Raw genomic sequence first — 24,148 nt, 5'->3', positions numbered from 1 at the left:
GTGAGCTGCTGCAGGACATGATACAAAGTGTCCTCAAGTCAAGATTCAAGCCCCACCCGGGTCAGGTGGGGCCGCCAGGGAGCGCCCAGACAGAGCAGAGAAAGAGTCTGCCTTCAAAGAAGCAACACTAGTCCTTCCATATTGACCTCCCAGGAAGCAAAGTCAAAATGGCAACTGGCACAGGCTCCTGCAGCTGACCCCTCAGTCCCAGGGGGAAGCCGTCCACATCTCTCCTCTGTAGAATGATGAACTCAGGGTGGCTTCTGTGATAAGATCTGCTGCCACCCTTGACTCCCAGGAGACTCACTTTGATCTCTGCTGTCATCCTCAGGTGAGTTCCCCCTGTGTGCCTGTGCTCATAAGGCCCCATTTGGAGGACAAGGGTCCACGCTAAGGCCCCACTTTAGCCAGATGACTGTGGCAAAGACTATTTCCAAAAGAAGGCCCCATTTTGAGGAGCCAAGACTTAAGACTCCAACTCAGTTTAGGGGACACCATTCAGCTCATCACAGATGACATCAGAATGAGGGTCTTTGAGCTGACTGGACGGGTGGATCTGTGCTGAGGCCACCAACGTCGAGGGTCACACAGGGCAGGGAATCTAAGGGGACACAGCAGGGATCCAGGAGTCTCTCAACCCTTCTGTCAGTCACAGAGCCCTGGGCAGTGGGGCAGTGAGGGGAGCCCTTGGGCTCCCCTGCTGCATTTGATAAACAAGCTGGACAAGAAAGGGAAGGAACAGGAGAGGAGAAAAACAAAACTGACTATGAACTTGGAGGAGGCAGGTGGAAGTGGGGGTGGCCACATCCACAGTGAGCCAGTGAGGGCCAGACACACCCAGCGCTCACAGGGCCTGTGTAGCCTCGCTGCCTGCTGTGTGCTCCTCACTCCTCAGAGCAGAGTGGGGAGCCACAAATCGCCATAGGCCCCTTCTGACGTTAGCTCAGAGGGCCTTTGAAGGCACTTGCTAATCCCACTCTGGCTCCCTATGAACATTTAAAGCAAAACCTGACCCACTCTTCAGCAATACCATCATGAAAGGCTTCTGTGTGGCCTAGAAGGTAGACCCAGGATTATTTCTGAAGAATTCCTTTGTTCGGTCAACACAGACCCATAGTGCCAACCCTGGAGACCAGAGGTGTGTCAGTATCTGCGTGTCACTGGAGTTCTGTAACATGTTTCTTGTCATGTCACACAGTCAATGGGTCTGGGCAGCATCCTGTCACAGAAGGCACGAGGAGCCCTGCAGAAGACGGAGATAACTACACTAGAAATAACAAATAAAAACCTATAAATAGCTGAAAATTGGTTCAGGTCAAGGCTAACAGGTATGGAAAAAAATTTCCACTTTCCAGATCCTTCTTCAGCAGCAGGATGGAGGAGCCTGAGTCCCTCTGATGGTTGTTATAGTGACAGCAGGGGTTCTGGGCAGAGTCACAGGTCATAGGGGTGCAGACTTTAATGTTTATAGAGGAGTCAGGATAGACATGTCTTTTAAAGGGAAGTGGAACCAGCTGGGAAGGGAGGTGGGGAAAGGACACAGATCCTTCTTTGATAGCAAGAAGCAGTCATGTGGATGGATGCATTAGTGCCTTTTTATGGCCAGGATGAAATGCCTGAGGCTGGATAATCACATAAGCAAAGAGGGTCTGTTAGCCCAGCATTTAGCAAGTTCCAGGGCTGGGTACCAGTACTGGCTGGGTTCTGGTAAGAACCTCATGGCAGGTGGCATCACAATGGTGGACAGACAGGAGAAAAGACCACAACACAAGGCAGGGAGCTGGAGAGAGGTGTGAACTCACTTGTTAAAGGCCCTAACACCTCCAAATACTGCTACTTTGGGGTCCAAGGTTTTTGGAGAGAAATTCAAATGCCATCCTACCTGTGGCAGTGGAAGCACACACTGCGTCTGGGTGGGAGGAAGACATGCCTGTCCAGGCAGAGAGGCCTATGGGGACAGTGAATGTGGGTGTGTGGGACCCACGAGGCATACACAATAGGACACTGCCACTCTGCAGTGTCCCCTCCCTGTGCTAGGCATCCACTGGGCTCTCTGCTCTTCCATCTTGGCCAACGGAAGAGTGACTTGTAGGGACTGATGGGGATGGCTCACTGGGTAAAATGCTTGCCGCACAAACATAAGAGCCTGAGTTGGGATCCTCAGTATGAGAAGAAAACAAACAAAACAACAAAAAGCCAGGTTGCCGGCACATGCACATCTATAACCCTTAGTGCTATGACACAGAGACAGATATACAGAACTCACTGGCCAGTCAGCCAGTCAGTCAGTCAGCCGAGCCAACCTTTAGTAAGTGACCCTACCTCCTGTACTCTGTGTGAAGTCTGGGGTCAGCTGGCCTGGCATGGCTAGCTAGGAGGAAAGGTACCTGTGTCACCTGGAAAACCAGCCCCTGGAGGCACGAGGAGCAGGCTCTCCGCTGTCCACAATCTATGCAGATGCTATGTGGGAATACCAATGACGTCATGACTCTGATGGCAGTGGAGCATCAGGGACTGGTTGTGCTACATGGTCCCCCCTGCTCCTACCCCTCCCCCAACCCAGAGGCAAGATCCACATCTGGACTGTTGCAGTTCATAGGATAATGTCTGTGGTTTCCCAAAAACAAAGAAGCGTTGCCACGGCAACCTCAGCATCAAGAACTGGAGCCTATTCTGAAATGCTAGACAGTAAGTTTTGTTTCTCAAATGACTTGGGTAGACTCTGCTTTGAATGCCTTAACCTCTGATGAAAGCCCAAGGAGTGGGAGGAGTGGGGAGGCTCGAGAGAGGAAGACATCACATCACCGTTCTCCAGAGTCACAGCAGTTTCTGAGATGTGAAATGAATCCTTATTTCTAAAATAAATCATTATTAGGGCCAGGATGGTTCTGCAGGTAAAAGCACTCACCCAGGCGTGAAGGCCTGAGTTCAACCCATAGAGAACAGGGGCTGGAAGGAAGAAATAATTCCCCTAAGCTGCCCTCTGACCCCTACATGAAACCCGCAGTACGTACATATCCGCGCGCACAATATGTAAACAAATAAATAAATGTGATTTTTTTTAAAGTTTCAAAATTATCATAGCCATCTCCAGAACTCAGTATGTTACAGACTTTACTGGGATAAAAGCAGATGAAATATTTATATTAAGCTAATCTTGCCTTATCAAAAGGCTCGTTCAACAGTAAGGGGCATAGACCAAAAGCATTAACTATCAAGTAACTATCACAGTGGTTTTGTGGGAGACAACATTTCACTGAAGAGCAAATAAGATGAGAAGTGGCCACAAGAAAACACCATTACATTGTGACCCGTGCTGGATGACCGGACGTTTTGATGAGATGTATATTAGAACCAGGTTTGTAACACATGGCAGAGCACTTGCCTGGTCTGCACAAGGACTAGAGAGAAACAGAGATTGGAATACAGAGTGCCAGCTGGAGAACATCCCAAATCCAAACCCCGTTTTCTGTTAAAGGGCCTTTGGTCCCCACCATCAGAGAGTGAAAACATTTCAAGATCATAGGTCAGCAACCATCTACACAATCACACCACAGCATCTAGTATCTCCTGGCACTGGGCCAGGCATTAAGTGCTCATGCCTTCATTTTCAACCTTGGGCATTCCCCCCAGGGGGACACCCACGGAGGACATGTCTCACATCGCTCCTCCACACAGCAGGATCACTTTCAGTAACAGCCATGTAATAAGCATTATTTTCTTGACTCACATATTTGTATTTAAACGAATCGCTATAAAGGAATAAAAGTCAGTGCTGAAGGTCTCCCCAAACTCAGTAAGATAGTTCCTGCAAGCGCTGAAGTCTGCACTCACTGAACATGTCCCATCCTGCCATCTATACTGGCTGCAGGTTTACCTGGTGCCGCAGGATGGTAGAACTGAAGAAAACAGCCCGCCTCTTTCCACAGCCAGAGCGTAGAGGAGTTGCCATAGGGCTCCGTGCAGATCCCACTAAACCTGTATCAGGTCTACGGCTGAGGGCCTGCATGTGGCTGATACATGTGGGCAACTGAGGTCCCTAGACACCACTGACACGTACATGGTGCTTAATGACGGGTCACGCTGTTTTTACAGGACATCTACCCTCTGAATGCATGTGTGTGTACAGACATGTTCATGTGCCAAATGTTAGATATAAAAGTCAGAGGACACCCTAGGGTGGCAAGCCTCACCTCCCACCTCCTTAGAGGCAGGATCTCTTGCTCACTGCTGCATGTGCCAGCCTGGCTGGCCCACGGGCTTCCAGGGACTCTCCCGCCTCTACCTCCCAGCACACCTCAGGAACACAGGTTACTGGTATGCATGATCACATCTAGCTGTAGGTGGGTTCTGAGAATGGAAATTCAGGTCCTTATATGTGCCTGACAAGTACTTTGCCCACCGAGCCATCTTCCAGTCCCTCCCATCAGCCTCTTGATGCAACAGTGAATACAAGATCAGAGGCAAGAGATGAGGCCCACACCCTGAGCTCTCTGGGCAGTGGGGGTGGAGGGGGGTGGGAAGAAGGTGTCAACTCCTGGAACTCGTCCAGCTCCTGAGATAGAATCCTTGGGTCTGCTGTATTTGCTGACACTCGTCACCTGCCCTTCTCCTGTCCCATTCTGTCCTGTTTCTTGGCACAGCACCCTCCTCTGCCTGGCAGACTATAGTGTGGCCATGTGGCCTAGAACTAGCTACTGACCTAAAACAGAAGAAAGCCACTGTGATCTGGGCCTGGCCCAGACCCAATTTCACAGCTCTCTGCCCTCCAGCCTTGCCATGTGCCTTCCTTACTCTTCCAGACCTAGCTGGGAATGTTTTGTTTGTTTGAAGCTACAGGTATGTGCCGTGTGCATATGTAAAGGTCAGAGGATAACTTTTGGGAGTTGGTTCTACTTCTATCATGTGGGATCTGGGGATCAAACTCAGGTTGTCAAGCTTAGCCTCAAGCTCCTTGATTCTCTGAGCCATCTTGTCTGCTCTGAATGAGTATTTCCGACACACCACTATTTCTCTAGGCCTTTCTCAGATCTGAGGAGAAGTAAGGGAAATGAATGTCGGTGGCCACTGTGACTAGTTTGGATGAGTCGATGCCCAAGCCATCTTCCCAGAAGACATACTGATGCCGCCTGTCTGGCCAGTGAGGACCAGGGTTCTCCTTAAGTGAAGTCACCCATGTTGACATAAAGGAAAGAATTTCTGCTGTGAACAGTCACTACAAAGAAAGGACAACCCTCCTCCCAGGCATGAACTGGCAACTTATTTATTCAATGAGTAGTTCTGAGAGCCTCATGGGGTCTTGGGCACCATCTTGGCTGGGAATGGTACAGAACACAGATTGATGGAGCCTGATGGGCAGACAGGCGAGCAGGGAGAGAGTTGGTGGACACAGTGGCTTGGAGGAGCAGGGAAACCAGGCTGAGTAGCTGCCCCAGAAGAAAAAGAAAGTGCAGCTGGCCTGGAGCGGAGAAGAAACCAGAAAGGCCACCCGTCTATACCTCCCTAAAACCTCAAGCACTGTTTCAGCCAGGTGTCAAGCTACGCAGAAAACACAGCAGCCAGCATTTAACCAGCAAGCCGATGGAGATTAAGAGAGGATGGAATTCGTGGTCTGGAGACCAAGTACCTCCTCAGGCAGGTCTCTGGAAGGGACTGGAACAAAGCCAGACAGACCCCAGAGCTAAGTGTTCCTCCTCCTGTAACCTCAACTTCCCCCGCTGGGAGGAGGAGATGGGGGCTAGGACACAGTGATTGTACATCAGCTCGCTGCCCTAACCCACCCTCTGGAGGATTTGCTCTATCAGAAAGACTGCGCTCAGAAAATCACAGAAAGGGACCTTTCTACTATGGAAGTGCAGGGTCCTCCCAAGCCTGCAAGGCACCCTTTAGCAGCCTCCCACTGTGTGAGGTCTTGCTGATCACACCACGTGACCACAGTGGCCTTGAGCAGAGGGTCGGCCTCTCCTTTGATGAGCAGGCCTCTGCGTGCAGGTAAGTTTCTCTTGCTCCGTCAAAGCAGCCTCCTGGTTCTGGGAACTTCTCACAGCTAGAAGTGTCTCTTTCCCACTGGTGCCCAGGAGCCTGGGCAATGCCGTAAAGAAACAAACTGGACAAAGCCCATTTGCAGAAGGCTACTGATTCCTTCACGCTCTCCCTGCTGCTCCAGCTGATCTCTCTACCCTTCAGACCATGTGACACCAGCCTCTTTCCAAGAACCGCGATGGCCATCCCATGGGTCTAGTCTAGAGGAAGCAAAAATATTTTGAGGGCTCTTTATCAGCCACCTTGGCATCTCCTGGCCAGCAAAGCCCATTTAGCCACCGTCTCAGGGGATGATGGCGTACTGATATGAGAGTCTCTCGTGCCCGGCCTGGCTGCCTCAGACACTAGGACCCAGGGGAGCTGCAAAACCCAGCAGTGATTGCTCATCCCTGCATTTCTTCTGATAATTCTTGCCACTTCGCTGAGCTCTGACTTGTTCTTTCCCACGGGTTAGAGTGAGCCCTGTGGAGGTACACGCATGGGGGAACCCTCCCTCTTCTCACCACAGCCCCGATAAAGTCTCACTATCGCTGCTTATTAGAGCAGAATTAGAAACCTTCCCTCTGCCCTGTTTAATCGGACCAATTGCATCCTGCCTATCCCACAGCCCCTTCCATATGGCTGACATACCTGGACGGCCATAAAGCACCACAGGGAAGGGCCCCTACCCCCACCTCACCCCTGCTACCACCTCTGCTGCAGCTATCCCTCTTGCATTTTGGTTCAGCTCTGACCCAGAGAGTCAAGTGTGCAGCTGTGAGGGGTACAGGGGAAGATTTGGGCCTCTGCTGAGGCCCGGAGAGAATATGGCTGGTCCAAGATCACCCAGACAATTCCAGATGGACTCTCACCCTTTCCAGTCCTTGGCCTTATGCTTTTTCTTCAGTCCCAATACCCAGCAGCCCTTGTGGGTATGGGGCTTTAGGAAGGAAAGCTTTTGAATCCTCATGTTGAACACAGGATTCCCCTAACTTACTGATGGCTGAGGGTCCTCACAGAGAGGCACTGGAAGAGCCTCTGTCTCGGCACCAGCTCAACTGGAGCCAACCTGGGTGCTGAGTCTCATCCAGGCCTGTACTTGGACATGTTGCCAGGAAAGGCATAGGTGACCGGCCAGGGAGGAGCAGAGCTCGCAAGGATCCGGGGATTCCGGCAGGACTAGCATCCGTCCTGCCTGGTTATTATTTGTCAAGTAGTTCTTCAGGGTAAAGCCCGGGAGCTGAGGACAGTGAGTGACTGCAGCTGGTCCCTGGTACACATCTAGCCCAGTCTTAAGTGGGACACCTACTTTTAAATCAGCTGGTCTTCGGTGCAAAACCCAGGAGCCTAGGAGAACAGAGACTGAGCCCAGTCCTAACTAGTCTGGGATTAAACTGGATAAACTGATTTCTTTGAAATAAGCCACTGTGTTGGGAGTGGAAAGGGGGTTCTAATCACTCTCTGTTTCTTGACTGAGGAGCCCACATGACCACCGTCTTGGGCTGCACCCTTGAACCCTTTCCTTCCTTAGGCTACCTTTTGGTCAGAGTATTTTACCACAGCAACAAGACACTCAGACAGGTGGCAAGTGGGATCTTAACTCCCAGCAGGCTGGGAGGTCACTGGGGATAGATCCTCTTAGGATCAGCAGGAGCTAAAACTTCAGGGTTCTGATTGGTCAGACAATGGCATGGACTCACAGTTCCAGCCCTGAGTAGCGCTACACGCTACATTGTCTGTGTGTAGCGGTACACTGTCTATGTGTTGGAGGAGGGGGTGTCCATCTTCATCTATGTGTCTCATGTCAGTTCTTTGTGCATCTGAGACCATAGGGACTAGGGAACTGAATGCAAACCAGAGAGCCATCCCGGTGACAGCCACCTGTCAGCCCCAGAGGTCATACCAAAGTCATCTGCACAGCTTTCACCATGGTTGCTGGGGTAGGGGAATCTTACAGCCAAGCTTAAGAGCCACTTGGTCTGGCAGACCTCTGTCCACAGCCCACTCCTGCTCTCACCCATAGCTGGGACTAGGGTCTGGGTTCTAGTAGCTTTCCTCTGCTCTGGTCACTGGTAGGATTGGGGGTGGGGACAGTGAAGGACAGCACATTCTTATCCCAGTTGGATAAAAAGCACTGAAGTCCCAGAAAGCTGACACCGGAAAACTGCCATGAGTTTGAGGGCAGCCTGGGCTGCATCGTGGGTTATAGGTCAGTCTGTGCTGTAGAGTGAGACTCTGACTCCAAATGCAGTCTGGGCATTGGAGCAGCCCAGTGCATGTCGGGTAGATGGGGGAAGGGTGCTGTTGCCCCTCTCTGAGGCTGCCCACACTCCATACCCCTGGAGTTTAGCTTCCTATGTGGACTTCAGTATTTCTCCCTGACTACCTATGGCTTCTGTCTGCAAAGTTCCGAGGTTACAGATCTTAAGACAAGAAGGAAAATTTAGTAACTGCTGTTTGTCCTTGCCTTACCCGCTGGTCTGGGGCTCAGGGTAGTCTAAGAGAAGAAGAGAGGATGAAGGAGGCCAGACAGGACCCAGGAGCCCACCCAAGGGGGAAGCACAGCCTTGTGGGAGGCTGCTTGGATTATGTGGTAAGATCCTCCCCATTTCCTACCCACCCTAATATCCTCCCCTCCCTGCTGGGGCCTCAGAGGATGCTGTCCTCCCCTTGGACTCAAGCCAGAGGTAGAGCCTGCAGGTAGAGAAAGCACAGACAGACTGAAGACCAGGCTGGACCTCAGGGAGGCAGGGCTGGGAAGGACTGGCTGTCCCAAGAGATGGTGGGGGAACACTACACAGCCAAGAACAAGGACAGCCATCACAGACTCCAGGGACTGCACTCTCAGGTCTGTCTTAGCTTTCAAGACTTTCATGAATTTTCTGAGTCCCAGAAGATGCACAAGGTTGAGGTACCTAAGGGGCCAAAGAAGTGAAGCCAGAGCTCTGTGAATTTCTCTGGGACAGAAACAGTCTAGAACTGGGCACAACATCCGGGACAGGGTTTGGACAAGGCATCAGACACTCATGAAGACCTAGGGCGTGAGTGCTTCTTCGAGTGTGCCGCCATGTCTGACAGCTGCTGCCTACTTTCCCAGGTATTTTGTTTTACAGGAATTCCCAGACACTTGCTCCCCTTCCAAATAAATAACAGAAGGCTTGCTTGTTGGTTCAGACCTTTACTGAAAGCTGTCCATCCCCACCACCTCTGGCCTAGCCCTCTTGTCCCACAGCAGCACAAGGGACTCTGGAGTGGACAGTGACCACAGAAGAGGGAATAGGCAGCAGATAATACTGCTGGGTCTATAGGTCAGGACACTCCACTATGACAGCTTCCGTAGGTGCACCCTGCTAAGTGTACCCCAGGCACTGTCCTTTGACAGGACAATGGAGGAGGGGCATGGGAACCTTTACACAGTTACTCAGGCACATCCATGTGTGTCCAAGTTTGAGGCTAGGAAGGGTGTAGGGTGTGTGGCGTGGCATTTTTCCATAAAAGGGGCCACATTCTGATGGGCTGTAGCCAGAGAAACAGGTGTTCCACATTGAAGGCAATTGCTCGAGACCACAGGGTGAGGGCAGAGGACACTGGCATGCCCCCGGAACTTCTGACATTCAGGGCATGCAGGACCTGGAAGTCACTTCCAGGAAAGGCTTCAGATCAACCCAGAACTCAAAGGCATCTCTCTACGTATGTACAAGAGGGAGCAGGGGTGCTGGATACACGCTTCCCAGCAGCCACACATGTCCACTGCAGGAATGGCCTGGATGACCTGGAAAAAGGAGGGACCAAAGTAGGCCACATCATGCCCTCACCGAGCCCTCACTCAAGAGGTGTTCTGATTGGTTGAAAGGAGACCAGGCGCAGAAGCTGGAACAGATGGAGAACTGCTTAGAAGGCACATGGGAGCGCACGTGGACGGACAGGGACCACGAAGACAAATCACATGGAAATGCTTGCAAGACGGAAGGCCAAGCCCACTGCCACATCCTACTAGAACCAAAACCCACAGTGCCTTAGGAGCTCAGTGCACCTGGCATAGGGCAAGCCGAGGATGGCACTAGAAGTGGACCCTCACCCAGGCTTTGGCATTAGAAACCCCCAAGTTAAAACATCATCCCCATGTAACATATCTACAGCACAGAGATGTCACCAAAAAAGGTGTCACTCAGGTGGCATAGCTATTCTTTACGACTGGGGATAAAACTCCTGGATGGGAGAAGAGGCAGCGACCACAGAACCATAATGAACCACTAGACCAAAGCCTTCAACAGACAGACAGCAACCAAGACCCCAGTCACAGACAAGCCTGAACCAGATATAACCAGATAGAGCTATCAATGAGCCCTGTGCAATGACTGAGTGGACACATGCATGCACACATACATGCATGCACACACGCATGCACATACACACACACCAGACTTACACAAATTTACATGTCTTTCTACCCATCCTCTCCAAGGGCAGCAAGAATAAGATGAGCCCCACCGGCCTGGCCATTGACCACATGCTTAGAAACTGCAGTGTTTCCAAAGCTTCCTGTCCCCGACCCCTGCTGAACGACTTGTTCTGAAAATATGCTGTGGGAATCCGAAGAAGACTATGTGATGGCCGCCTGATTCTAGTATCATTCTCCCTTTCCTTGGGGAGGACCCTAGAGGGGGAACTCCACAGTGGGGGCCCCCATCCATCCCATTGAATTCAATGAAATAAGTCAGCGTTTGGGGTTTCCTGAAGACCTGCTGCAGAGTCTCTCTGGCGAACACAAAGGCTCCCAGGGCTCACTTCAGATAACCTTGCCTGTTTCATCGGAAGTAGCACATTTCACAGTGAAAACACCAGGCAAACAGAAATCTCTCAGGTCGGAATTATTTTATTTCCCAGCAGGTGGTATCTTCCAAACAGGTATATTCTTTAAGAACCATCAGTCAAAATAAGCCTGGATTTCACATTCTCACCCCCTACACACATACACAACATTACATTAAGAAATCTGAAAACCTCTCCCTCCATCCATCATCTATGCAAATCCACAGAGTAATGATACAGGCTCCCGGTCTGGAAACCTAGCAACCGTATCCAAGTGCTCCTTAGTCAGCTAAGCAGGCACAAAACTCACACACACCTCGCTCTATGGGCTGCTGCGTTGACACACACACACACACCCCTCTCGCGACTCTCTCCATAGCTGCGGAAGGACAAGACGGAGGAAAACAAACCTTGTTCCGCTGAAGAAGCACAACCCATGTCATTTAATCCATCTGACAGCGCGCATCTCCCCTCAGAGCCAGGCAAGAACAAAACCAGCAAAGATTGGGGAAAACAGGTTAGCCGGGTTCGCAGCTTATCAGCGTGCCACATGCTTAATACTTGCATGCTTATTTCGGACGTGGGCTCCCCAGCTCCCCCCTGGCCTTGCTTTTAAGGGAAGCCATCCTATAGAAGTCATCCTAAGTACTCTGTGGTCAAGGCACCTCAAGCTGGTTCGGCTCATCTGCCCAGCCACAGTATACTGTGGGTGACAGCAAGCAGGGATTAACTTCGCTATTCCCAGCCTCTCCCAGCCAGCACTTCCTTCCAGCTGGCAGATACAGCAACCTGATCAGAGGTCACGTTTAATATTTTACGGGGGGTGGGGGGGAGACTTTAAAAAAAAACGCAGCGCAGAATCAGACAAGAGCAGCACGCACACCGTGACAGGCTAGCACATCAATGCGCACGCTAAGATGCCATGCCTGCTGGGGAGACAAGCTGCGACCACATGAACTCTGCGGACCTCTAGGTATCCATGCGCCAGATGGCTCTGACCACAGGGTTAGGGCGGCTTTCCGCGAAAGCCACATCTGCATGTCCTAAGTGCTCTGATTTCCCAGAAGTGCACTAGCAAGTGTGGAAAACACAGACTTTTCCCTTCAAAAGCAGCAGGGACAATCTGACTTCTTAACAGGAAGGATTTCCCTGATTAACCATGAGAAAAGGCAGAGGAGTATTTACCCACTTTTAGTGACCCCCAACTAGGAAATGTGAGGACTTCAGACTATCCTAATTCCGACATGTGCCCTGACACGACCCAGCACAGGCGGGGAGATTACCTTCCTTTCCTTCTGGTTGAGATTCCTCCAGGACTGCGTTTCCGTCCCACGCTACACCCAGGACTCTGCTTGTGAGCGGTGTGGTGAGAGTTGGCAGACCCAGGAATGGGGACACACTTAGGGACAGGTTTCTTTCTCCTCTTTGTGGTAGTAGAGCTTAAAATATGACGTTGTAACACAGAAGGGCAAGGGCAATGGCTCAGCCCAAAGTGTGAGGACCTGAGTTTGGATCCCTAGAACCCGTGTACAAGGCCAGGTGCAGGGGTTCGCGCTCAGGATCCCAGTGATGGTGACAAGGCAGGCAAAGACGGGAGGGTCCTTGATCAGCTAGTTCAGTCAGCTGGTGAACTTTCAGGCCAGGGAGAGTCCCTGTCTCAAACAAAAGGTAGATGATTCCTGAGGAACAACACCCAAAGTGGTCCCCTGATCTCCACATGCATGAGGACAGAGGTCCGTTTACCATCAACCATCGACACACAGAAATACACAACAAAAAGATTGTTAACACTGAGGCTCAGGACCACCCACAGAGTGCATTCCACCCATTCAGTGCCTAAGATCAGCATGGAAACAGGGTTTTGTGCTGAGAAAGGAAGCTGACAGAGGGGCTGGCCCTGGATGAACAGCATGGGGGAGGGTCATTCACTCAGCACACACTACTGGGCATGGTGGGGTAGGCACTGTGGGGCAGGCAGAGTCCAATACTGTTGCCCTGGAAGAGGCAATGACCGAGAGACAGGTAGCCATAAAGCAATGAACATGTCATGAAGAAGAAAAAAGATGGGTCCAAGCCCCTATAGTCGTGACCTTGGAAATGGGTCCTCTCAGGAATGGTCCACTTAAGGACCTTCAGTGGAAGGTGGTCTTAGATTACAGGAGCAGACTGGCGTCCTAAGACAAGGCATGTAGTTGAGACATACTGGGTGGTGGTGACTTGTCTCATTGCTGTGACAGACACCTGACAAGAAGTAACTTAAGGAAGCAGGGTTTATTTGACTCACAGCCTGAGGACACAGGCTGTCGTGACAGGGAAGGCATGGCGTCAGGAGCATGAGGCAGCTGGTCACAATGCATCCACAGTCAGGAAGCAGAGAGGGACAAATGCTCATGCTCAGATCGGTTTCTCATTTTTATCCAGTCTGGACCCCCAGAGCAAGGGATTACTGCTGCCCACACTCAAGGTGGTCTTGCCATATCCAGAATCTTACTCACAGACATGCACAGAGGATGGCGTCCATAATTCTAAAAAGTTAACAATCTCAATCCACAGAGCAGGTCAGGTTACCACAAACCAGAGGCTACAACCATGTGCTGCAAACCCATGGAGGCCAAAGACCACCAGCAGCACCTAGCAGTGGAACGAGCCTGGAACAAACCCTTCTGCAGCCTCTAGGAAGGCCCTAGCTACCAGCACCTAGATCCTGACCTGGTGTCTCCCAGAACGGCAGAATAAACTTATTATTTTAAACCTCTCAGAAAGCTGTCATTTGTCATCTATGGGAACTGACATGTGGCCAATCCAATTGTTTGAATGCATGCCCGGGTGGGTTCTGAGACACAAAGATGGGTGCCCAGTTCAAAACTGCCAGAAGATTTCAGCACAGTGATTTCAGGGGCACCTGGACCTGTGGGGTCAGCCTCCAGTGGTTGCCAGGGTGTCTGCATTCCACACAAGCTCTCTGGAAACCAAGTTCATCCCATACTGAACACACACTGTGCAACGCTGACGAGGGAGACCAAAAGCTCTCTCATGCCGGCGGGTGGAGAATAGTGACCACTAAGGAGAGGAAGGATTGGCTCCCAAGCTCTCCTCAAAGATCAATTGTCAGCCTGGCAGAAGACTGGATGGGTTTGGGGGTGGTGGGATAGCAAAAAACATCTAGAACAAATAATGACCAGGACTCAGGAGGAGGCGGCGGCATTGTAAAAGTCTAAGTGACAATATGCACGCACTGAAGGTTTATCTTCTGAAAAGTCATGTCTTTTCCCATTAAGCAGCCACCAATCTCCAACTCATAGGACTACTATGGGGGGTACAGTCCTTGTCACACCATTCCTAGAGCCTGGGGTGAGGGAGGGGACACAGAAACCATCAGTCTCTGAGGTCGCCACCTTCTAAAGAGCCTGGGTTAGAACGCTTATGAACCCACTAATTTGCCAAGGTCTTCCTTGGCAAACCAGAAAAGACCATATTGGAGGCAGTGAGCTCTGACCCAGCCATTTCTGACCCCTTGTATTTCTGGTCCCTGTGGACATTTAAGGGCAGCACAGACTTTGCGAGCAGAAGGAGACAGCTTGAGTCTCCAGCTCCCTGCAGCAGGCTGTAGTCTTAGAATACCAGGCTCCTGTTGGGGTCCTGTTGGGGCTCTGGCAACAGTCAAAGCTCCCCTTTCCTTAGCCCCAGCAGGGACTCTTTACCTCCCAACCTCTACAGAACAGTATCAATTGTACCGCATCCGTGAGGTGCCCTGCTCACTGGAATAACACTGACTTTGATCTGACAGAACACTATGGGGATAAATTCCCAGGCCTGCCATCTTTCCCGAGACTGAACATGAATCTAGGACCTGTGAACGGGGCAACTGTTTCTGCAGGTGAACTCACTTGGTATCCGATGTCAGTAGTTCTCAACCTTCCTAATGCTGTGGCCTCTTAATATAGTTCTCGTGTGATCCCCAACCATAAAATTATTTCATTGCTTCTTCATAAGTGTAATTTTGCTACTGTTAGAAATTGTATTGTAGATATCTGATATGTAGGATATCTGCCTGATATGCGACACCTCCCATAAAAGTCTCTATCCATAGGTTGATAACCTCTGCCCTAGGTGAAGTTGTATATATGTGAGCAGGACAAGATATCTGTATTAGGTAGGACACTAGCAGCTTGCTAGCAGCTAGTACGAGGCTGAGGCCGGCAAGCATAGAGAATACCTTGAGAACCTAGGACTCTGCTTGGTTTGAGCTATACACACATCCCTCCTCTAACAATGCTGATGCTCAGGGCAGGGTGCAGGGTGACGCAAACCAGTTGCCTGACTGCACATCATGATCCAACCTCCCCAGTGCAAGGTAGGTCCCAGCCACATTCGATGCAAGACACACATTCAACATTGCAAAGATGTGAAAGCAAGACATGGTGTCGCTCACCCCTGACACCCAAAGCAGACCGAGGGCACAGGCAGTGAGAGGCAGATGCCATCTGCTTCTTCACAAGGCCCCAAGGAGCCCCATCCCAGAGCCCCTCAATGGGGCAACTCCACCTTCAAGGGCTCACCACTGCTGGTCCAGTGGGACTGCTCCCCGCTGCAGGTCCTGTGGAAGCCCAGTGCTGGAGGGCGCAGGCCAGCTGGCTCATCCATTGTGTAAGACTGGGCCCAGCCCATGGTAGGGCGGTTAGAGCAGGGAGGAGCCCCAGAGATGGCCCTCCTGGTTGGCACAAGGGGTACTAGAAAGGGGAGGGGGACACCAAGCAGAGGTGACGGGAGGGTGGGAGAGAGGACCTCACATTTTCTCCCCTTAGTCATCACCCATTAGCTACACATGAGTCTGTGTGCCTTCCAACAAGCACATCTAAGCCGGCTCCCCATGTGGTTCCTGCTCCCCCATGTGTTTCCTGCCCCTCCCACGTCTCCTGATTGGTACCCAGACAGATTCCCTGACTTGTTTCTGTAGATTTTTAAAAAGACTGGTTTTATAGCAGTTTGGGGCTCACAGCAAACTCGAGAGGAAGGTATGGAGATGCCCCCACGCACCACCTCCCCCAGGATCAGCATCACTCGCCAGTGTTGCTAGACCCTCACTGTCTGCAAAAACGCACAGTGACAGGCAAGCATTTCAAATCAATATTGGGGAAAATCAAGAGATCTGAATCAAGTGGGAACCCTAGACCAATCCCCAGCAGAATTAAGCATCCCTGCTTCTGAGGACCTAGACAATTCAGATGTCCCTGTAGCAGGCACTGTCAGGAGAAAGGAGAGTGGGACTCTTCAAGGGAGGCACACTGCACAGTTCCCAAGGTCTTCACAATGCTCCCACTATCAGGGAAGGGCTCCCAAGGCACGCTGGTGCCCGTGCCTCTGGGAAGTTTTGCTGAGAGCTGGCTCTGCAGCAGCGCCAGGAGAATCTCAGATGGCAACGGCTGTGGCTTCTCACCAAGACTACTCACCGATGTCTGTTTCCTTGTGGTTCTTGATGTACTCTGCAAGTTCAAAGTTCCCCGCTATTATTGCCACCTGCAGAGCGAGAAATCACAGATTTCAATGTCAGCTGCACAAGCATGGGTTTCTGCATGCTTCTGTTCTCAAAAGCTGTCCTCATTTCATGTCTGTGGCTGTGACGGATACTCAGAGAAGAAAGGGTTTATTTGGCTTACAATTCTAGGTTACAATTGTAAGAAATGGGTCTCAAGAAAATGACCACACAATCCAAAGTACTCAGCTGAGTAAAAGCTGTACCTCCGGAAGCAAGCAACAGGGTCCTATATTTATTCCTAATATAAAGGGATCCTGTGCCTTACCCAAGTGGCCAGAGCACAGCTTCACATTCATACTCTCCTGCCTGGCTAATAGTGCAGTTTCTAGGGAGAGATAAAGCTTATTATACACTTTGATTTCAAGAAATGCTAACCAAGGCAGAATCTGAATTTCTGCCAAGAGCCTTCTTTATAATTTTTCAATGTAGTTTTGTCTTATTTAATTATTTGATAGAAAAGACAATACATTTTTTTGTTTATATTTTCCACGCAGCCTCTTACTGAGGGGAAAACTGAGGCAGGAACTTTGTAGCATCAATCCACAATCAGGAGCAGGAGAATAAACGCAATGGACGCTTGCTTGTCTCTACTGAGCTCAATGTCTTGACTTTTAACACTATTCAGGGTCCCTGACCAGGGAATGGTGCTGCCCACAGTAGGCTAGGAGTTCCCATATCAGTTAACAATCAAGATAAGGCACACAGACCAAGTTAATCAGTTAAGGCCTCTCTTCCCAGGTCATTCTAGATTGTGTCAAGCTGACAAAAGTAGTCATCACAAAGGCCTGAGCCAAGGGGTGCACGTCCATCAGTACTCAACAGCCCTCATCAGGAAATTCTTGTCCCACTGTGGCCTTTGTGCATGGGGACTGTCTGTCCAGAGGCATAGGGACTGTCTGCAGCAGAGGTGGGGTTGGGGAGAGTGTTCAACAAGAGCTCAGTCTGTGAACTCCCCACTAAGGATTGTGCCCTATGAACTCAGATGGCTGAGCTGCTACCCCACCCACACCCAAGTTCTTTAGTGAGAGCTAATTTCGATTGTCAACTTGACGGGGAACCTAGAACCCCTGTGGAGACAAGCATCTGGGCCTGTCTGAGGGAGTTTCTAGATTGGGTTAACTGAGGTGGAAAGACACACCATGAATGTGGGTTACACCATCCCATAGGCTGGAATCCCTCTGACAGAACAAAAAAGAGAACGTGAGCTGAGTACCAGCATCCATCTCTGTTTCCTGACTGCGGGTACCATGCCTTCCCCATCACCATGGGCTTTATCCACAACCTGTGAGTCAAAACTGAGCCTTGCCTCTTACAGCGCTCTTGTCAGGCGCTCTGTGGCAGCAATGCTAAAAGCAACTCATAGTCCCACCTTTCTGATTAGACACAAGTCCCCCAAACTGGAAAGTGAGGCCTCTGTGGTGGTTTGAAGGAAAATGGCTCCCCAAGGCAGTGACACTATTAGGAGGTGTGGCCTTGTTGGAGGAAGTGTGTCACTGTGGGGGCAGGCTTTGAGTTCTTTCTTGCTCAAACTTCCCTCGGTGTGACAGACAGTCAACTTTCTGTTGCCTCTGAGTCAGTATGTAAGAACTCTCGGCTCCAGTGCCATGTCTGCCTGCATACTGCCATGCTCCCCACCATGCTCCCCATCATGACGATAATGGACTGAACTTCTGAAACTGTGAGTCACCTCAATTAAATGTTTCCTTTATAAGAGTTGCCATAGTCATGGTGTCTCTTCACAGCAATAGAAACCTAATTAAGACAGCCTCTAAATGCTCTTAATGCTCCCTGAGCACAAGCTATTCCACCCCGAGACGTGCACACAGCCCATGCACACAGAGAGCCTGCCTAGGATGCCTGAGCTCCACTTCTAGCACCTTCTAAAGCAGAGTGGTGGAACAAGCTATAACCACAGGAGATGGAGGCAGGAGGATCTGAAGTTCAATGTCACTCTTGGTTACTTAGTGAGTCTGAGGCCAGCTTGGGCTACAGTACGCCCTGTAATAGAGTTAGGGGAGTGAGGTCAGGAAGAAAGGGGAAAAGAAGAGAGAAAGAATTAGCCTTGACTGGAAGCCATCCCAGCATAGCTCTGTGGTTCTGCACCTGATACTCAGCAACAGCCAGGCAGGTGACACCAAGTGGATGCTCCTGGATCCCCGAAGAGGCCAAGCCAGAGATCCCTTAGCCAATGCCTACACTGCTCTAGAGCCTCTGGGATGAAGCCAGCATAAGTACACCCACAACAAAACCGTGAGATGCAGGCTCAGCGTTATACACACCTACTCTGAACTGATGTCAGGTAGCAACATAAGGGGACCCAATGGACCAGGGTCTCCCTAGAAAGAAGCAATCATCAAGGCTGCAGCACTGGCTTCTTTACAGATTTCCACTTACCCACCCCATAATCACATGATCCATAGAAAGGTTTGTTCTACACACACCCTAAAGATACTTGCTGACTTAAGATGAGCACCACAAGCTGAAAACATGGTGGGTCAGAAGGGAATTGGATATGTTTGGTCGGCTGACATTAGGGCTCAGCCATGCAGCATGGTGCAGTGCCAAGGTTTACCCCTGGGATCCTGTGGCTGCATGGGAGTTGAGCTCAAGCTGCTGTCCAGCTGTTGAGTCCGTGTCACAGCCCCAGAAAGAGATCAAATCCCCAAATCTGAAGGACACTTGGTGCTGAATGCCTTTTACATTCACACCACTTCAAAGTTGTAAAATTGGAAGCTGAGCCAGGTCCCCTCCTCTCTCTCTTTCTCTCCCTCCCTCCCCCTCCATCTCTCTTTGTACAAATGAATCTCTCTCCAGTTTGGAGATTCACTAGTATGCTTAGATATATATGCCTGGCTGTAAGAAATGGGCCTGGGGTCATGTGCCCCCAGTAGTTTTATGTCAACTTGACACATGCTAAAATCATCAGAGAGGAGGGAACCCCAATTAAGAAAATACCTCCATAAGACTTGGCTGTAGGGCATTTTTGAAACTAGTGATTGACGTGGGACAGCCCACTACACTGTTGAGTAGTGCCACCCCTGAGCTAGTTGTCCTGGGTTCTAGAAAAGAGCAGACTGAGCAAGCCTTGGGGAGCAAGCCAGTAAACAGCACCGCTCCATGACCTTGGCATCAGCTCCTGCCTCCAGGTTCCTACCTTGCTTGAGTGGCTGTTCTGACTTCCTTTGATGAAATCAGATAAACCCTTTCCTCCCCACGTTGCTTTGGCCATAGTGTTTAATCACAGCAGTAGTAACCCTAAGACAGGTCTAAGAAAATGATCACACAGTCCTAAGTATTTCAGCAAGGTGGAAAGTTTTACTTCTGCAGAAGGCTATTCTTAAGCAGGGTCCCCTGGGGTTTTACTTCTAGTGAGTGTGGATCTTCTGCTCCACCTCTCATTATTCTACAGGACTAGCTGACTTAACTCAGGGCAGCTGAAGAGCAGAGGCAATCTGGAGCAGAGACTGAGACCATGGTTATGTATCTTGGTTCCAAGAAGTGCTGACCCTGGAGGAATTTGAGTTTCTTCCAAGTGGTTTCTTTAGATTATTATAAGTGGAGTTTTGTTTTGTCTGACATTTTGATAGAACACCCTTTTACCCCAGCACTCAGGAAGGAGGCAGTGACAGGTGAACCTCTGTGAGTTCGAAGCTAGCCAGGACTATGTAGTGAGACCCTGACTCAAAAACGACTGTACATTTCATTGACATTGACCTCTTGTGTGTGTGTGTGTATGTGCGTGTGTGTGTGTGGTGTGTATGCGCACATATATGCATGTGAGCACGTGTGTTTTCCTGTTGTTTCTTCCCATCAAGAATCCCAATGAACACAGATGTTAGGACTGGCAATGGGGTGTAGATGGCTTTGAAACTGTTACAGACTGCAAAGGCTGTAAAATTGGAAGCAATGTAAAATTGCTGTATGCACTGGAAATATAAATTTTACAGGGATTCATTTTCTCTTACTGTGATGTTAAGTTGGGAGCATCACCCCAATCCCTGGCATCCATCCCTGGCATCCATCCCAGCCCCCTTTGGCCTGGGAGTTGCATTGGTCTGGACTCTCCCTGGCCTGGCAGTTGCACTGGTCTGGACTCCAAATCCCAGCATGCCAGGTCCTGACCCCTCCCCCTGGGTCCTGTCCCCAGACCACTCCCACAGGGTATTTAAGTGGGTGCCCAGAGGAGGAACACGTGGTCCCGGGTTTTGTATGTGCTCCCTGGTTTTCTCTCTCCCCTGCCATGCTCTTGGCCACCTGAGAGTGTTGCATTTATTAAAACATGGGCATTTTAATTCGGTTTAATTTGGCCTGATTGGATTTCTGTGTGCTGGCAGAGAAGATTTTTCTTAACACTTATCTGTAGAACCTCTACAATATATTAAACACGTATTCAATATGTATACTATGTATTATACATACTTAAAACATGTATATACGTGTGTTTAGATACAGATTAGCATGAAAGTAGGAGTGTTTGGGAAGAGGAGGGAGAGTGGCTCGGGGAACAAGGTTGGGAAAGTGATGAAGAAGACGAAAGCTATAACCTGTATATGTGTGGATACACTGCAGCAAAAACCCATTACTTTGTACAATGAATCCTCACTAATGGAAATACCAATAGAGGTGTGCTCTCAGCTGGAAAGGAGGGGCACGCTAGGGGAGCTTGGGAGGGCCACCCCTGCTCTAAAGTAGCACACAGCTTGCTGGAAATGGATTCTAGCACTCTGTGGAAGGTGGACCTGGCAGGAGATGGAACTGAATATCAAGATGAGGAAGTTTCTGGGCATGGTGGTGAAAGAGCAACTGCCCTTTCTGCTGCTCACAGTGACATGCAAAGGACAGGATGGGACTGCCAGACAGGAAAAAAAAAATAAACCCACAGGATGGAAGGTGTGGCAGCTTCACATCCTGTCATGGTGGGCAGAATGAGAAGTCCATTCATCCTGCCGTAGGGAACAGCCAGCACTTGGCTGGAATGTCACTACTGTTAGCACTCATGGGATTACAGGGACAGAAGACATGAACTTGCTGCTACCTCAGCTACCAAGGCTGAGGCCTCCACAATGTTCTGGGTAAAGCAATTATGTCTGCTATGCAAATGAAGTTGATGTAAATATTTATGAATCGCTTGCCTGTTTCTCTCTGGGGAACCTCCAGGAAGCAGTGGCCACCCAACCCCCTCCATCACCAGCTCCCCATGCTTCCCAAAGATGTCTTAAGAGGGGAAAAAAAGCAAGGGACAGAGCTCCATAGCCCGCTGAGGCTGTAGGGCTAGGTGTGAGAGAAGGCAGAATGCTGTCTTCTTTGGTCTCCGCCATGTTTGCCAGCAGGAATAACTCAGTAGCAGCACAATGTCTTTGGCACTTGTTCCACACGCTCTGAGCTGCTGAGCAGAAGAAAGAGCAGACAGCGGGAGCAGGTACCTGTCCCCCACAGAGCTGGTTGTGCCCGTGCTGGCTAGCTGTTGTCAACTTAGCACAAGCTAGAGTCACCTGAGAAAAGGAACCGCAACTAAGAACACGCCTCTGTCAGATTGACCTGTTGGCAAGCTGTGGTGTAGTTTCTAGACTAACGATTGATGTGGGAGGGCCCGGTCCATGGTGGGCGATGCCATGGGTAGGTGGTCCTGGATTATATCAGAGAGCAGGCTGAGGAAGCCATGGAGAGCAAGCCAGTAAGCAGCCTTCCTCTATGGCCTCTGCTTCAGTTCCCGCCTCCAGGTACCTGCCTTGAGTTCCTGTCCTGGCATTCCTAGATGAACTGTATGCTAACCTATAAGCCAGATTAACTTTCTTCCCCAAGGTGTTTTTTGTCATGTTCTTATCACAGCAACAGAGAAACAAAGACGTTACCAGAGCCAATTGGGAGCCAGATCCTCTTCTAACAGACAGGGCAGAGGATGTGCCCTGACCACTGACCACACTTTTAACAAGGCAGACTGTTAGAGAAGCAGGCTGTGCTCACTCCCAATCACCAGCCCTCTCTATCTTGTCTTTGTCTGGCATGAGGCCCCTGTGATGTCCACAGTAGGTGGGGACCCTTTGAGGATGCTCCAGGCCTCTCCCAAGAGACAGTCAGTGGGACTCCTTCATGGAGAGCCAGCGTAGATCAGATCCAGCCCCAGAGGGGCTCTACCCTCTGTATGCAGGGGCTCCAGGAACCCTGAGGACTCAGGACACTCAGTGAACAGGGACACCCCCTTGTCCAACAGGAACCCCTGCTGAGGCAGGAAAAGGTGCTTATCTGGCTCCTGTTCATGGAGCCACCTGGCCAGCGGAGCATCCAGGAAATGAATCACCCGAGAAGGCGCAGCTCCCACGTCACTGGATCCCCTAGCTATGGGGAGGAAGGGATGTGTCATCTGTTTTCATACCTCAGAAACTGACAACCGTCTTCTCTGTGGCGCCTCAAACGCTTACACTTAACATTAATTTCGTCTCACGCTCTTTGAGGCACAGCTTCAGAATCTGTAACCTGCCAATCACACCCTACGAGGAGTCGGGCTCACAGGAAGAGACTACACTCAGCCTCGTGGGTGAGGTTGAGACCACGCCTGGGGAGGACGACACTGCTGTCACAGGGAGCATGTACACACGCCAGCCTGTTCCATAGAGCTCAGGGAAACACCACAGGCAGGTCCTCCCCAAGCCCTTCATCCTGCCAAGCCCTGAGACCTCCTTACACCCCCAGAGCAGCACTTGAGTACTTTACCCAAGGAGACAGAATGCCTCCAGAAACAACACCTCCAAGTCCCAGCTCTCTCCCTCCTGGCCCATGCTTGCTTCAAATTTTCTCATCGTTATGGTTTCAAGGAATCCCTTCACCTTCTGGGTCCCATGCCTAACCCCTCTGAAGAGTTTAGGGTTTGAGGGGAGATAAGAGGTCCTGCTCATCTTGATGTCCCTAGTACAGTGTACCTCACCAGCCCTAGAACCAAAGACTCAAGAATGAGACAGTGGGAGGGATCAGGGCACCATGGACAGTGCCCTGAGGATTGTGTGGGTCCGGGACAGGGATCCCTGTTGAGTGCACAGAAGCCAGGTGTGCTGTGGGCCCGGGGTGGAGACAATGCAGCAGCTGGGGCTATCCTCTCAGAACCCTACAGATGTGTTAGCGGCCACCCCAGCCCACAACACCCCTGTCTGTTTCCCTGCTAAGATTAACTGCAAACTTGCTTTGTGCCAGATGAGTGTGTGTGTGCTGCCTTGCCCCGAGGAGCATGCTTCTGAAGGCCACACTCTGCCCTTGGACTTCAGCCTCCAAGAGCTACAAGAGTCTAGTGGGTGTGGTTCATATGCCAGTAAGTCTCTCAGGTAATGCCCCTTCTGCCCCACATACCCGGTAGGAGAATGCAGGGCTCCGCCAAACACCAACTAACAACCCTGGTTGGCCATGGCTTGGGGGGGGGGGGGATAGCAAAGCATTTTCTCTGAGTATCTTTTGCAGCAACAAAGATGTAAATAAGAGAGACTGTTACCCACGGCCTTTGTCGCCTTATCCCCTGGGTCTACTGCAGAAGGGCAGTTAGCACCCTGAGGTTACTGCCTCGCTACTGTGTACCAAGGGGGCATTCACCCTGCATTGTGGATCGGCGCTTGCCCAAATGAGGCCACATTGGCTCTGCTTCCCATTGCCCTCTCAACAGCCTCCTCCTAGAGCCACAGCCAGAGCACATAGGGAAGTCACTGTGTACTCCATCCTGCTCCAGCTTAGGAGGATGACTTTGACATCCCTGCCTTCCCTCTCATCATGGAGGAAATGTCCTATAGAGAAGAAGAG

The 24,148-nt window shown here is 50.6% G+C and overlaps 1 protein-coding gene across 5 annotated transcripts in view; it reads right to left on the bottom strand.

Annotated features, from left to right (window-relative positions):
* The window catches only part of Shank2 (SH3 and multiple ankyrin repeat domains 2), a 434,250-nt gene that overhangs the window by 274,432 nt on the left and 135,670 nt on the right, over nucleotides 1-24,148 (bottom strand). For all 5 annotated transcript variants that reach the window (XM_050137009.1, XM_050137013.1, XM_050137010.1 and 2 more), the window contains exon 11: nucleotides 16,284-16,350. In XM_050137009.1, coding sequence (XP_049992966.1) covers nucleotides 16,284-16,350 — 67 coding nt within the window. The remainder of the gene's footprint in view (nucleotides 1-16,283; nucleotides 16,351-24,148) is intronic.

This window comes from Alexandromys fortis, unplaced genomic scaffold (assembly GCF_014885135.2).
Source record: "Alexandromys fortis isolate MF-2015 unplaced genomic scaffold, M_Fortis_MF-2015_v1.1 scaffold_3, whole genome shotgun sequence".
In the NCBI taxonomy this organism is placed as follows: Eukaryota; Metazoa; Chordata; class Mammalia; order Rodentia; family Cricetidae; genus Alexandromys; species Alexandromys fortis.
The sequence above is the reverse complement of the archived record's forward strand: the minus strand, read 5'-3'. Positions and strand labels throughout refer to the sequence as shown.